The sequence below is a fragment of the Scomber scombrus genome, chromosome 18, assembly GCF_963691925.1.
Source record: "Scomber scombrus chromosome 18, fScoSco1.1, whole genome shotgun sequence".
Classification (NCBI taxonomy): domain Eukaryota; kingdom Metazoa; phylum Chordata; class Actinopteri; order Scombriformes; family Scombridae; genus Scomber; species Scomber scombrus.
In genome coordinates this window covers 24665300-24681373 of record NC_084987.1, presented here as the reverse complement: position 1 = coordinate 24681373, position 16074 = coordinate 24665300, and the positions used below count along the sequence as shown (strand labels likewise).

Genomic DNA, 16074 nt, shown 5'->3' with positions numbered 1-16074 from the left:
AAACTGTGGCAATGATTCAATCAGATCAGGAGTTCAGCTTAATGCATGTTTTAATACGAGCTCGGTTCACGTCCACATGCATTCAGACACTGACAAGGATTCTTTACAGAATACAGCTTCTTATATCGTCCATACATTGACTTTAAATATAGTACAATGTCCATTTTGGGTAACATAGGATATTCTCTGGTGGGACCCAAAGTTATTCTTGTCATTATCAATCATTCTTTGACATGTTTGTTCAACATGCTGGAGCATGGTTAAAAATACATCCTAACAGGTAAAATACACAAATGAGTCATTCTGTAATTGATTGACATTTTACATTTTAGTCCTGATTTGCAGTTTAATGACAGGTTGGTAAGAGTCTGACATTGTAGCCATGAGTGTCACATGATCACCCTTATAAATCAGTCCTGGGTCCTTTGCTTTACCTCTGACAAATGAGCTGCCTGTTTTAAAACACATCTCATGATAAAGATCATTATTACACTCTCTGCTCTTGTCAAAGATTCCCACTGCGTACAGGTTTGAGTACATATTAAAGTCATAGGGCACAGAGAACATGACAGCTATCTTCTCAGTGGGCTGGTCTGCATCCGTCTTCTGGAGATCATAAGTGAAGACGCCGACAGATCCACATGCTGTGTTTGGAGTCTTGATAAACTGCGCCACGTCAGATTTGGAAGGGAAGATTAAAGGTAGCAGAGGTATGGCACAGCCTCCACTGTCAAAGTGCATCCTAGTTATAGAAACAGTAGAACAATTCTTATGAGACCTTTATTGACTGTTCATTTGAAGATAGATATGTGATAAAAATGTGCAAGGTACCTGGGATTACAAAGGCTGAAGTCCTTGCATTCATTTCTAATCTCAATGGTGCACTGGCGATGTGTGGGAGCAATTTCACCAATTGCACCACCGACTGCTGCTGCTGCCCCAATAACTCCAGCTGCTGCTGCTACTGCTTCTGCCATAACAGCACTTCAAAGATGCAGAGTAGATCCCTTAAGCTTAGTTTTAACAGACAGATGTTGATTGAGTGTTAGATTAATCAGAAAAACGACAGCATTGACAATTTCTTAATACGGTTAAAAAAAGCAACAGTAAGTTCATTAATGTTACATCAACATATATATATATATATGTGTGTGTGTGTGTGTGTGTGTGTGTGTGTGTGTTATACATATATATATATATATATATATATATTCATCTTTGAATATATATAGACTTATATATATAAGGGTCAGTGACAAATAAGGATTGGCAAAATCATAAATTCAAGAATTTTTTGAATTTACAGATTTACTTGGTGTTACAGATTTGACAAATATCAGCTTAGAATGATCAAACACAGCCAAAACACAAAAAACTAAACATAAAGCCTAACTTTTGTTGAGACCCAACTTTAGACCCTCATTAATGCCTATTCTAATCTGTGGTGTAAACTGCAAACTGTGACCTTTTATCCAAATTGTCCTTGAGCCAAATTCCACATGGAGCTTCAAATCCAGACTGATATCAGTATTATCTGCTTTATTTTTGGTGCTAAAGAGGAGAGGTATTCAAAATGAGAGCTCTATGTTGGTTTTGCGGAAATGAAGAGCTTGTCCTAACACGTTTATATAGATTGTTTATCTATTTCAACTATCGTTCTGGTATGAAAAGTGTTTTATGATAATGGTCTTTAACTTTTCTTACTAAAGAAAAAGCATCCTATAAACACCTCTGTCTTTACCTCCATCCACACAGTTACGTTTGGACCAGCGAATAGCAGCAAACAGAAACAAGATCTATTTTTCTTAATTTCCACTACTCTACTCCACTTCCATTACAGTTACTTTTGTAGTTTGGTCATTTTGAGATAAAAGCGTACAGCTTGCCATGTTGTGTTACTGTTTTGCTCTTTGTACAATGATGCAACAAAAAAATAATTTGCAGGCATTTCATGGTAGTAGTAGTGAGTTGTTCTTAGGTTGTTGCCAGGTTGAAATTTGTCATTGATGCTTGAATGTAAATATTTTTATTGGTATTTTCTTTATGTTGTATTATATGTTATTAATACTGTAGCATGCCAAGTTTCACTATGAATGAAAAGCGCAGTACAAATGAAATGTTGCATTATTATAATATTTTGCTTACCTGGTGTGAACACCTCTGAAGAATGGCTGCAAACCCTGGCTGTAAGGCTTTGTTATACAACTGGTGTAGAGCAAAACCTGTTTCTCCATCCAAAGTTTTTTCATATCAGTTTATGATTATCAAAACCTTTCTGCAGACCAGTGCCAGCCCCTTAAGTGTTTCATGCTGAGCCATGAGCAAACAATATGATTACACATTTGCTTAAGGTCAAGAAGGTTATTTATGCAGCACCAAGAATGGGACAGACTGATCTGTAATTTGACTGACAGCAATGACAATGATAGGCTTGTTTCTCTAAAGGAAACAAGAACTGCTCTATAGTCAATCCACAAATGCATCTGTCACATCTCTCACATGTCTGCATGTATGTAGGTACAAATACATATACATTGTATGTCAATATATTTTTACTCATAGATACATAATTGAATATAAATGCACATATGAGGTACAATTATAGAATAATGTTCCTTAAATTAATGAATTAGACATTCAATACAAGGCACTCAGATTATACTAATATCCCAAAACATGGAATTGTTTTGTATGGTCATGTATTTACCTGTTTCCGCAGGAAGTATCCTTCCAAATACATTTTATATCAGTCTATGGTAATCAAAACCCCTCACCATACCCCTTCCTTTCACACATATAACCAAATACATACATGCATTTACAGGTATCTCTTTTGCCATGGGGCCTCCAAGATGTTTAACCTAAAGCACCAGGTACTGATGTGATCTCTCTTACTAAAGTAATTGAGATGTAAGAACATCACAACACAAAATATGAAAAGGGGAAGGTTTTGTTAGCTATTTTTATGTCTTCATAAGACAAACTGAGAACTCTTCATCATACCTGACATGACCCTGTGCTGTGACATGACAAAATATACTGTATTAATGCTGTACTGTATGTATTAGAGGATTGAGAAATTCTGGAGCTGCTTAAATCAAGGTGAAGAACTGGATGTCTTATGCAGGAACATTTATTGAAGTTCTATTGAGGGGAATGGGGTTAGGGTACAATTGTGCCCTTGACCAAACCCAGCCTGAGTCGCTCTGAAGCAGAAAGGTCATGACCGACTGCTGATAGAAAATTAATGACCTGTGGAACATGTTGATTGAATGATTGTACATAAGTTATCTAATATTTACCTTTTATACTGCAACTAACCTTTTTCTATTTGAATGTGCAAGGGTGCTGTATGCTTGAGTTGTTTTTCAGGATGTCACACCTGGCTGACGTGACTGCAGGTCGATGACTCAGCCGCTATAAGTGTCAAAAGAGGAACTGCATCCTAACCGCGATATCAACCGAAACCAGATAATAACTGGTTTTCAGGGCGATGTCGAGAAAGAGAACGTCATGTGCTAGAATGTTCATGTGTTATTATGCAAACATATTATCTTAACTACGTTGCTGCAGTGTGAAACCCCCTCGTTAGAGCAGCAACTGTAATGTAACTACTGTAGGAAACTCCCTAATGAAATAAAAAGAGAGGGTTCGGAGAGATATGCTTTCAGAGCGGTAGGAGATTGTAACTGTGCATATCTCTGTCCATTCTCCTTGCAAGTAAAAAACTCTAACGCTGTGTCTTGCTTTCCTTTGTCTGATATTTATGATGTTTTAGGTTGCCTGAACCTGTAGTTTTGGTGAATTTTACGTTTTTTTTCCCCATTTTCCAAGAGTCATAAACTAATAGATGCCTTAAAGCAGACTTTTTATATATTTGGTGTAATCTAAAGTATGTAAAACGAGGCTATCTTGGCTATTGTTGAGTACCTACGGGATCAAATAACATAATCATGATCCCAAGGCATCCAGGAGCTGAGCAAAACAAAGCAAGTAAATTAAGGGGGTGGGGGTTTAAGAGGTGCATTTTTCCAAGCTTTGTATGAGAGTAGGCCCACAGTCTCAGACTACAAACCAAGCTCCAAAAAATGACATCAAACTAGTTGGTGCAACTTTAGTTGGATTTCATCCATGCTTGTTACATGATGTATGATTAAGTGACACCTGCCAAAATAGTTTGCATGCTTGACATCATACCTTTCAAGACCAAACAACACATATTGTAATTGTAGGTCACTGAGGAGCTGTAACAAGTGTGACTTCATGTGCCTACAGAATACGAAAGGAGTAAGAGTGATGAGAGTTTTGATGAGTGTAAACTCATAGTCATTTCGTTTTCGAGGGAAACTTCCTGCACAAACAGGTTCTATCCTCCCAAAGGCTATATAAGACAGGAATTTTAACCCCAGACAGACAGAGCTTTCAGCCATCCCTCAGAGGCGTTCATCCCAGGTAAAGACAACCAGGTAGGTCCAAATACTGCAAATTAAGATATTACAATAAACATTATTGTCTGTTTAAATATTATAGACATATAAATAAATACTAATGCATTTTTTTGTACTGTTAGGTACTCGTGGTAATGATAAAAGTAGAAGCACCAATTACCTTTTCTACATCCCGATTTCCATTTCAAGCTAACACATGGAAATTCTGTGTACTCCATTTTACATTTCACTCTATTTGCTGATCTTATTAACTGTCCTGTGTTTAGTGTCGGACCAGGTGGTCTCACTGCAGAGATGGTGGATCAAGCCATGGATGGTGCAGGGTTAGCCTCTGACCTTTTAGAACACTCACTTACAGTTAGGAACAGTATTGCCAAGGCTTTACCAACACATCGTGAGTGCGAAGTTCACATTAAGAACGAGTGCTCGAACTACACGCTCTGTAACCCCAGGTAACTGCCAATTAGTTTCAAGTACTTTCTTTCATATTTAACAATGTGTCCTCATTAAGGTATTTCATTTCATCATTTATATTTATAGGGTGTACACAGAGAGAGGACGCTGCTACGTTCCGCTCCCACCGGCTATTAAACCGAATGCGACCGGGGAAGCGTTGTTCAAGAAGGTTCCAAACATGGCATGCGGAGCTGTCGGCATCTTCACTTACGATCTCCTCAATAATTCCACAAAAGAGTCCACAAACAAAATCGCTGTCCTGTTCAAGGTGCCTTTTGACCTCAACGCGAAATTCAATGCATACGCTCTGGGAATCTTTGACATCAGCACAGAGTGCAATAGAGATCTTTTTCGTGACATGTCCAAAAACACCAGCGAAATGTTTGTCAGAGGTCAAGCAAAGGGTCCCAGTCTCACCTATAAAAGTGACACTGTTACCATCATGGCCACCATGTCCGACTGCTACACACCGTACATGAAGGTGGAAGTGAGTGATAGCTGAGAAAAACATTTTTGGTTTCAATGTTAATTCTGCTTTCTTTTTATAGATTTTGGTGGTGATTCACTGCTTGTTACTCTTCAGTGTCATGATCATAGAACATACAGTAGATATGTTTGTCTTGTCTCATATTGTCTTCTTGTCTTTGTATTGTTATTACTGTGTGAAACGAAAACTGTGTCATATAAACATCACATGACTTCCGTGATATAATCTTTCATTCTATGATTCCTTAGCTGGCTTCCCAGAAAATATTCATACATGCCCTGGTTCAGTACAGGAACTCTCAACATTAGTTCTGTGGAAAATGTCAAACTCTTGATACATTTACAAAACCACGATTGCTGTTGGGTGTAAAGTAATTATGCATCAGTATCAATAGAAATAAAATAACTATCCACATATTTGTATTGCCTCTATAATGAATAAATGGCACATAATGTTCATGTATCTACCTCTATCATTAATTAATAACAATATTGTGATTGATAAATACTGAAAAGTTTCAATAACAATAACATCACCATAGTTTCTATTAAATGTAACAGATCATTTATAGAAGAACTATTTGTGTGAGGGAATTTTACCAGAGTAAGTTTGACAAGGACATGACAGCTATGACACATATTAACATACTAAAACTATGTTCATCATAAGTCATATGTCTCCAATGTGTGTAACACATGACACCAGATTGTAAGAGCTGCTTAAACTCTTCGTTTTATATAACATTATATTTAAAATGTGTGTGTAATTTCACCCTTTTTGGTAAAAATCAGTTTTCACAGTACAACTTAATGATTTTAAAGTTTAAAGGAATTCCAGCACAATTTCTCAGTTCAGTGGTGACCCAATGTCACATTGTACGAATGATTAATAGTGACTGGTATCTTAAAGGCTTAGCAAAGTGGCGAAGTATTTCAACCAGCAGCCAGTACAAACTTGCATAACATCCAGTCATTGGCAATCTCATTGAAACCAGGAGAAATGGCAAGTCCTCTTTCTATGGTATCTGAAATACCAATAATAACAAAATTGTCAGCGGTGTGTTTATCATCTGCTTCCTTAGTTTCCTGATAAAAAAAAAGATTATATGACAAAGTAAAATAAGAATAAGTGTAATTAAGATACCACCTAATTACAGTAATTTGAGTTTATAAGAAAACTCTTTGTGTAATCACATTGGAAATGACAGAGGTCAACAAGAAGCAACTAGCTGACTGATGAATAAACTAACCAGTAGCAATCTGCGTATTCTGTTCAAGGAAATAAATGTGCTTTATTACGGTAATGTGGCCAGCTCAGTTTTGCAGTTGGAGTAATTCCAAAGAAAAACAAATAAATCAGTCAACATTATGATTGGAACACGCCCAACTCTTCAGCCAACTATGTAGAGCTTGTGGCATTTTGCAGATTACATGCAAGTAAAAGAGAAACAGTAGAGGTTTTACAAAGTCTGTCAATGGCTGTTTCTGTATCTTATCTCTTAAGGAGTGAGCTCAACCAAATTACAATATAAATATACAGTATAGATATATTTCCCCATTTGCTCCATGTGGTATTTAGCCATACAGATAATGTTGGTTTTATGTATTAAGGGGTATCAATATCATTGAAAATAAATCTGTTTTGGTGGTGCTGTGGCGATGTGTATAGTTATAGAGATGTATCTATACATTTAACATTTATCATATCATTGGTTGTATCATTGCAGTAACATAGCAGAGAAAATATTTTAGTGTCGATGTCTTGATTGCATATGTTCATGTTGGGATTCAACATTTTTGTATAGTATATGAATGAATGCACAAGTCAGAAAAATGCCATGAGTGTAAAGTTTATTCTTGACATTGTGAAGTGGAAAAAACAATAACGTTTACTATCGCATCAGTACAGAAGCTACCTTTCAGGAGCTTTCAGCTGCGTTAAAAAGGTATATCACTGATGAAGATGAGTTGCTGTTGATAGTCCTGGAAAAGCATGTAAACAGGATTATTTTGTTGACCATTAATGGCCTGTTTGCTAACAGACAAAGATTATATCCCTGAGGTCTGATGGTAACACTTATAGTTCAAAATGAAGACTAAACACATACTTACTCTTTCTGTTCATCTCATTACCTTTATTTATATTCAAACATAACTTGTACCACCTATGTTTTATTCCTTTTTTTGATCACTGCATTAGCAGCTATTGTTGGCTAAACTTTTTTTCACTTGGGCTAAATAGATTCAAGGCTGAGAAAAACCGGAATACTTTCATCTTCATTTTGGCTCTCGACCAAACCATGTAACTGTGTTTTATCATCCACAACAGCATGCATATTATGATGCTGAAGTCAATGAAAAACACACTGCAAAATGAAAGCAGACATGAAACCTGGCTTGACTCTTTCATTGGCACATGCATTACAAGACTTAAACTTTCTAAGTTCCTACAGGCTATACTTAAACAATGAGTAACAATGTAAAATCAAAGCATAAATGAGGGTATTAACTGACCATTCACCAAACCCCTTAGTTTCTGTTGCTAAGCCTGTCAAGCTTTCAGTTCTCAAATGGCACATATAAAGTTTACGATGATTATGGTGGTAGATTTAACAAGTTATTTTTAACTAACAGACAAAAGCGGTCACTGGATGGTAGTGTTAGCACCATGAATTGGTTGTAAATACTGTCTCTGGAAACTAATATTTCCAACTGGCTCATTTTAAAACAAAAATCATGTAAAAAGACATCCCAAGTATGCACTTCATGGTTACATACATGATTTTTCACTAAAAGCTAAGTCAACATTCTCTCCAGCTCATGATCAATATAGAGGACAATGAAATAAAGAAACAATATTCTTGTTTGGTAGAGACAGTTACTATAAATATAAGTAACGTAAGACCAGACTGTTTTCTTGTTCTAACATAACCCTGTGTAGCTGCTTAGCACATTTGTATTTTGACACATTTTCCAAGAAAGCTTGAGGTCTGATGTGCCTAGTTACACTTACTAAACTATGAATGGACAATTGCTGTTTGGGTAAGGGGTTTAGCGAACAAATTGGTGTCACTTTCATTTCAGCTTATGATTGGCTTTTTTGTTTTTGAGGCGGTTCTTCAGGGCTAGAAGGTCAATATAGAGGATCTGATTGAGGACAGCCGAGGCACAGAGAAGTCCACCATGCAGAGCCCCGGCCATGCCGTTACAGAATACATCCTGACCTGCACACAAACAAGCACATACACAAACAATGAGCAGGTGGGTTAATCTTGGTAGCAATCAGACCAGATGAGATCGTTAGTCAGGTAACCTGTTAGGAAGAGACCGTTGATCGGTGTTTGAGCTCGCGTCCTTGCAACTGTTTCTGGGTTGAAGCGCTCCAAGTTGTGTTCAGCACCGTACATCTCACCTCTTGGAGCGCCCAAGTAGTGGACATTGGTTAGAGGGGTGGCTGCATCCACCATCACCACCTGAACACACACACACACAGTATTTGTAGAAAAAATGTGCCATAGATATCAGTCAAGAATTGTAGACACTACTTACTGTGTCACATTGATTTGGGTTTGATTTGATTTGGATTGTTTTAGTGTGGATATAGTTAACTTCTGTTCGTTTTAATTTATTGCATTACCGAAAACATGACATTGATTACAGCCCTATTAACTTGTCTAGCAAACAATTGCTTATACATATATAGATCCAGCAAACACTTGGCAACATTAGATTTAATTTACAATCATATGTTCTGACGAACTGAAAAATGTTAGTCCAATATTCGCACCTGTTTTTGCTGTGCTTTAGTTTCCAATAACTCCTGAGGGAAATATCTGGCTCTATAACTGCTAAATGCTCCACTGTGCTCATTAGCTATAGTTGCTAACTTTATTTGTCTTCTTCTGGTGATGAACAGATAGCGTACAGTGAGTTTATAAGAGCTTTTTTGCAGAAAACTACTGACTGCTGCTGTTTAAAAACAAGGTTGATGAGAAATGTGAGGCTGAACTAAACTAAAAAATGTGGGCTGTAAACCAAAACAAAAGGCTGAAAATACACTAAAAGGCTACAAACCTTGTCTCGCAGTTGAGGGAAGATGGTTAGTGCCCAGTCCAGCAACTCTTGGGCCATGCTGTTTTTCATATCCACATAGTCCTGTCCCCTCTTGCCAAGCTTTGTCCCCTCCCATTCCTCAAACCACTCATAGCGAGCCATGGTTAGCAATGTCATACAGGACTTACCTGTAGTAGAGATGGGAAGAGCAATAAAGGTAAAAGTGATACAAATGTTTCAGTATATTTATATTTTGATCTTCTTGAAAGAACTACAGAGTTGTCCTTCAGCAAATTATTTGTGGGTAAACTTGCTGCAGAGGAGTTTAGCATAGTCTGGTAACACAGTTGAATACATGCAAAAACTTATACCAGGTCAGTGTTTCCCATCAATTATGGCTAACTACAGTAGCATTTGCATACATGTGAAAGTGTGTTACCTGGGTGTCTGATGTTGGATGTGGGATCTTTGGCAGATGGAAATGTGATGAACATCATGGGAATGTTCCCCAATACCTCCTCTCTGCTCAGAGAAGAGTATTTCTCCATTCTGCATACAAACAGACACATACATAAATTAAGAGCTACTAAAAACAGAAAAAGGCACTAAAAGTGAGACAAAAATGTGTTAAATAAACATGAAATATGTTTAGGTAATAGATAAAAAGGTAGGAAAATGAAGACAGATGTAGATTGACTAAAACTTCTGGATAAATTCAGCAAAAAAAACCCCATGAAAGTCTGTACTGGGAATGAAAATGAAGAGTGTGAGGATACAAGGAGAGGAGTGAATAAAAACAAATATTAAAAAAAGCTTACAGTGAGTCCAAGTCATTGTCTTTATACATCCAAAAGTTGGTGGAAACAATGCCAAGCTCCTCTTTGGTTCCATCCAGACCAACAAAGACCAAGAAGGAACCCATACCATGGCGCACCATGCCCAACAGTGAATGGATCTCTATACACATAAAGACAGTTTGGGAAAATTGAAATGGCCAACAGAGAGACATTTCAGGAAATATGTGTTAAAAAAGACAACAAATGAGGAAAAACTGCAGTGTAAAAAACAGTGGCTGCAGTCAAATGAGTCCATGGTTAAATACTGTACCTGGTTGGTCCTGTATATGCTTAGGAAGAAACTTCTGGAAGGTGTTGAAGATCCCAGCGTTGGAAATAACAACAGGAGCATGGATCTCAATCTCTTCTTTTCCTTTAAGAACTGTCACACCTGTCACATACAAACACAATGGAGACATTTGGCATTGTCAGGTTGGAAGTCAACATTTTGAGTCATACTTAAGTCACAAAGTTGAGGCATGAGACTTGACAAACCAAAAGAAATCAAATCAAAAAGCAACCAAGTTTGACTTTTGACAAATCCTATGGTCTAAGGTCTATGCATTAAAAGGAGTTGACTGTGTTAGTATTTAGATAAGAGAGACCTGTGGTAACTCTGACTTGACTTGCCCCAAAAGACTAAGATCTAAACGGAGTTACAACCATCTCACTGCCAACTTCCATGAATATAACGAGCTGTGCACACTTTGCTTTCCACAATCAGCCCCCATTCCCCTTTCTTACCATAGGTCTTCCCTTGCTGGTTGAGCAGGATGCGTTGTACAGGAGCCCTGACCAGTACAGCACCGCCTGCCTGCTGAATAACAGGGATGATGTGAAACGCAAACTCACTGGCGCCCCCTCGTGGGTAGTACGCACCACGCTTGTAATGGTGAAGAAGGAGAGCGTTGATGAGGAAGGTGGACTCTTTAGGAGGGACACCTTAAAGAAAATGACATGATACAAAAGAGTGAAGAGGGTGTTCAATATGTGTGTGACCTATGATGCGCATGTGTTTCTGTATGTCCAGCACCATAGAACAGGTAGGCTGATAGTGCCTGCAGGTCCTTGTTCTGGGTGAGTCTGGACATCATTTCTGAATGACTGGTTGTTGCTAGCTGGAACACTGAAGATATGCGATATAATAGGCCAGTTCGAATCAGGAAGTTAACCAGCCAGTATGGTATGAGCTTCAGTGTGGCGATAAGTGGCGTCCGACGAGAAGCAAGCTGCAAAAAGAGAACATACAAGCACATTTAAAAATCATAAACATTCTGATAAACTTTACTTGTATAACACCTTTTATATAAGATATGGTGCTTGAAGTGTTTTAAACAACTTTAAATGATCAGAAAGTAAAGGCATATAAATTGGTAGCTATATAGAGCTGAATGTTGTCTGCATATGAGAGAAAAATACTGTGTAATGATAGTTCTAACATTAAAAGACTGAAGAACAGTGGACCCAGATTTAAGACATATGAGACTTTACATATTAATCCTAGTTTTGACAACTATTGGATGCATTGCCATGAAATTTGGTACACACATTCAGTCTCATCTAGTTCCATCAGCGGGTAACATTTTTAATTTGTCAAATACTTTGATTTGTGGAAAGATACATGCAAAGCTAATGTCATTCTCAGATGGCTCAGTTTATGTTTAGTGCTAAGTAGTAGAAGTTAGTGTAATTACATGCTAAATTAAGATTGTGACCATGATAAGCATTAAACATGGTTAATGTTTAGCATTTAGCTCAAAGCACCACTCTAAGTATCAGCTAGCTGCTACCATGGCTTTGACATGGTTCTTTAGCAAGCTCTTACTTTCTCCTTTGATCACATATCCATCTGTATTTATCTCCCTCCCTCTCTACCTTCATCAATCTCATGAACTCATCAATGGCCACCTCCTCCTCTGGGAACTGTTTCTTCAGGCTATCTGCCATCTCAGTCTTCCCTGCTTGGATATGGTACTCCCTGAGAATGAAACCGGATGGGATGGGTTAGAGATGGTGTGAATTGTTTTGATTAGGAAATGTGGAAATGCAAAAACATATTAACCAATCAAAATGTATATGAGTTAGGATTTGTTGTAGTTGATTACTTGAATATAGTTCCCGATTCAGAACAAAGATAGGAGGAGGAATGAAGACAGAAACTCAGCAACACTCCAGTGTAAGATGTACCCTACCTGCCCTGTCCAGGCTGACCCAAGACCAGTGTATCAAAGTGCTGCTCCAGTCGTGTGAACTGCAGCTGTCCCTCAGTGATCTGATCGAGGCAAACCTTCAGCAGGCTGTTCTCATGAAGCTGGCCCAGGTAATGGATTCCTGGGTTGAATTAATATCATATAGTTAATGCTTTAAAACAACTTTGTTCCAAGTATTAGATAACTTAAGGGGTAGAATATTGTTATTTCAGAGTTTCCTTTTCAGTGTCTAATGTGACAAACTGACAGTAAAGTTAAGTTGTTATAACATTCATTACCTTGTGTATTGAGGTAATATCTGCCTTTACTGCACATTCATTAAACAACACTTGTGTTGGTGTTTTGGAATATAGCAATAATGTTTTCCAAGACTTTTTGAATTTTCAGACTATTCAACAACCAACCAAAGACACCCACTGTGAGAGCTGTGATAGAGCACCTTAGTCAGTGCTGTGGTTTTGCAGGGATAAAGCCTTGTCTGCTAATGGCCACCAGAGGGCAGACAAGCTAATTGTTAATGAGTGAGATAGTGAATGAATGAATGAATGAACATTCCTCAAGATCGTTTATTTGCACAAATGAATTATGTGTCCATAAAGTAGAAAGCAATTATTGCCCTATGATAAACTCTAAATTATTGTAGCAGCAGTTAAACATTACAGTGAACTGAAGGACATCATGGTAGTGAGAGCACATATTTGTGGTTTGAACTGTGCTGCTGTCCTCGTCCCAGTCATGGGTCATTATGCTCAGATATAACTCACAACAATAATGTATGTGTTCAGGTTCAGTTGTGCTCTTTTAGTTAACATTGCTTTGAGGAATTAGATGTCATGCAAATTTATAAAAATGTCAAATGTTGCAATTATTCTTTTATTTTGTTATCAGTCTTTTTTGAATATAAGGCAAGGTTAAAACATGAATCATGAGGGCCGTTTCCACTGCGGGAACTTCTAGGGTAATTTTACGGGGCTGTGACCGTTGGCGCGTGTTACCATAGCAGGAACCATCCCTGAAGGACAATCTCCCAGAAGTTTTACATGGGCAAAACGAGTCCCTGCTTCGGGGTATGTACTCTATGCGGCCCTGAAGAATTCCTGGGTGAGGCTAGAGGTTGACTCGGTGCTGATTGGGTATACGGGTATATGGGACATCAACAGAAAACACTAAAATGAGCAATTACGATAATTAAAGCTGTTGTAGAATGATTGCTTGGGTCCGGTGGGTCCTATCAAGGTCTTAATCTGCAAAGGAGACAATGGCTGAGAGGACTGAGTGAGAGGGAATGTTCCTGTAATGTTCCGCCTCTTTAATTTGACCTGGAACTTCCTTAATGGAAACGGGACTATGGATCTTTATTTGAAAACAGTATAACTATCTTCCACCAGCTGGAAAGGATGCACTGCAGCTGCAGAGAAAATATCAGATATGTATGTTGGTATTTGTTTGTGTACTTCGGCATCTTACCCACATCAAACTCAAAACCCTTATTCTCGAAGGTGTGTGTGCAGCCTCCAGCCTGATCATGTTGCTCCAGAACTAAAACTCTCTTCCCAGCTTTGGACAAAAGCGCTGCTGCTGATAGACCTCCAATACCGCTGCCAATCACCACAGCATCCAGAGCAGGGGGAACACGGTCCACACGAAATCCTGCAGGGGAGCACAGGTTACAGTTCAATATCAGTGTCTTGGAAGATTTGTATCATGATTTTTTTTCAATTGTATTACAACTGTCAGAGAATATATCTGCAGTCAAAAAGATCCAACAGAGAACTGATTATGTTCAAATACTGTGACGGCTGAATTTAAGTGAGCTTTCTAATATGAGCATGGACAGATTATGACACAATGGGCCTCTGGGCTAACGGGACCACCAGTGTATCTCGTAAATTATCCCACTAATAATGCCTGGATTGTTATCAAACTTCTACAGTAGTACAAATAGGGTCTTTGCTCATAAATCGATGCATTGGAAAGTTTGTAAATACACCAGGAGTTTATTAATATCACTTACCTGATGGCTTTTACTCTGCTGCTACTGCTAAAGCTGTAAACATTGTCGAAATATCGCGCGACCACTGAAATACTGTGTGGTCGTGCGAGATCCCGCACAGCACATCTAGAGATCTGTGCGAGATGTTTACAGCTTTAGCAGTAGCAACAGAGTAAAAGCCATCAGGTAAGTGTTTAATATAATAAACTCCTGATGTACTTAAAAACTTTCCAATGCATCGATTTATGAGCAAAGACCCTATTTGTACTACTGTAGAAGTTTGATAACAATCCAGGCATTATTAGTGGAGTAATTTACGAGATACTCTGGTGGTTCCTTTAGCGCCTGTACTAAGCCAGTCACTTTTACAAGAGAAAAAGTCATACATTTGATGAACCAAGATCTCAAGTTATAAGTAGGAGTCTTTTTCTGAGATTTCAGAAAAGATTTAATGTCCTTGTTCCACACCTGTGTTTAGTAACGGGTGTGAATCTTCAACATTCATTAGTTGGATGTTGAAGGATCATACAAAGCTCTTTTAAAACAGATTAAAGGACAGAATAACACTTTTTGAAGTCAGTCTTAAACAGTAGTCAAGTGCTCAAATGAACATTAAAACCTGTTTAGCTTTCTTGCTGTAATCATTCCTCCTGTTCATACTGACCATTAGAAGATCCCTTCATAATGCACTTACATTGTAAATGATGGCGGACAAAATCCATAATCCTCCTGTGTAAAAATGTATTTAAAAGTTGATCTGAAGCTAATATTAAGCTTAAGCCGTCCAAATGAGACAAATCAAATCAATGTTTTAACGTTATTCTTTTTAGTGCCAAAGTCCCTCTTTTTATTACTATACTTCCACCACAGCTCAACAGGGAAACACTGTCGAAATACAAGGGAGGTATTTAATTTCCTTTAAAAAACTAACTGTGGAAGATATCCATTTAATTTGACTAAATCAGATGGCTGAAGTTTCATAATGTGTTCAGATAAGCCTTTAAATACATTTTTGTTCAAAACGATGGCTGTGGATCTTGGACCCCATCAATTTTGTTCCTTTGAGCACCAGACTAATGCTTTGTGGGAGAATGTGAACCCATTCCTCCTCAGGAGACACAGTATCAGAAACCTTTCCTACCTTTCTTCAGCCTTTCATCCCTCTGTTTGCTGTCAGTGACCATTGGTCCTGGTGGCCTTAGGCACTTCTCACTGAACACCTTGTGGCGTTGCCCGGTGGTCAAGAAGAAGATGACGATCAACGCCAGCAGCACACAGCTCAATATACCCAGCAGCCACCACCACATGGCGGAGGAGAGATGTACTATAAAGCACTATTGGGAACTGAGGTGGCTATTTGGAGACAGCAGGAGGGTAAGGAGGGGAACAAATGGCAGAGCAGAAAGGAAACCAACAGGAAAAAAGGTAGATTGGAGGTCTAGTCTAGATTGAAAAGGGATGAGGAGAATGTATGAGTGAAGGATGAAGAAGACAGTCGTTAAGAGAAGAATAAATAAAGCTGTCCTCCAACAAGACATTCCATCAAAAAGAATGTGTTTAACTGCATACGGAGAGTGTTGAAGTGAGGGGTG

At 38.2% G+C, this 16074-nt stretch overlaps 2 protein-coding genes across 2 annotated transcripts; both read right to left on the bottom strand.

Moving 5' to 3' along the window:
- Nucleotides 1-321: 321 nt before the first annotated feature.
- Nucleotides 322-1015, bottom strand: LOC134000057 (uncharacterized). Its single transcript, XM_062439364.1, has 2 exons — nt 832-1015; nt 322-742 (listed from the first exon to the last, which is right to left on the bottom strand). The coding sequence occupies exons 1-2, from the start codon at nt 975-977 to the stop codon at nt 322-324; spliced, it is 567 nt and encodes a 188-aa protein (XP_062295348.1). The 5' UTR covers nt 978-1015.
- Nucleotides 1016-8465: 7450 nt separating this feature from the next.
- LOC134000056 (all-trans-retinol 13,14-reductase-like) lies at nt 8466-15789 on the bottom strand. The gene is made up of 12 exons (XM_062439363.1): nt 15624-15789; nt 13957-14139; nt 12472-12610; nt 12155-12257; nt 11313-11508; nt 11024-11221; nt 10551-10670; nt 10262-10400; nt 9883-9992; nt 9465-9631; nt 8704-8863; nt 8466-8614 (listed from the first exon to the last, which is right to left on the bottom strand). Exons 1-12 carry the CDS (start codon nt 15787-15789, stop codon nt 8466-8468), a joined length of 1830 nt encoding a protein of 609 aa, XP_062295347.1.
- Nucleotides 15790-16074: the final 285 nt, after the last annotated feature.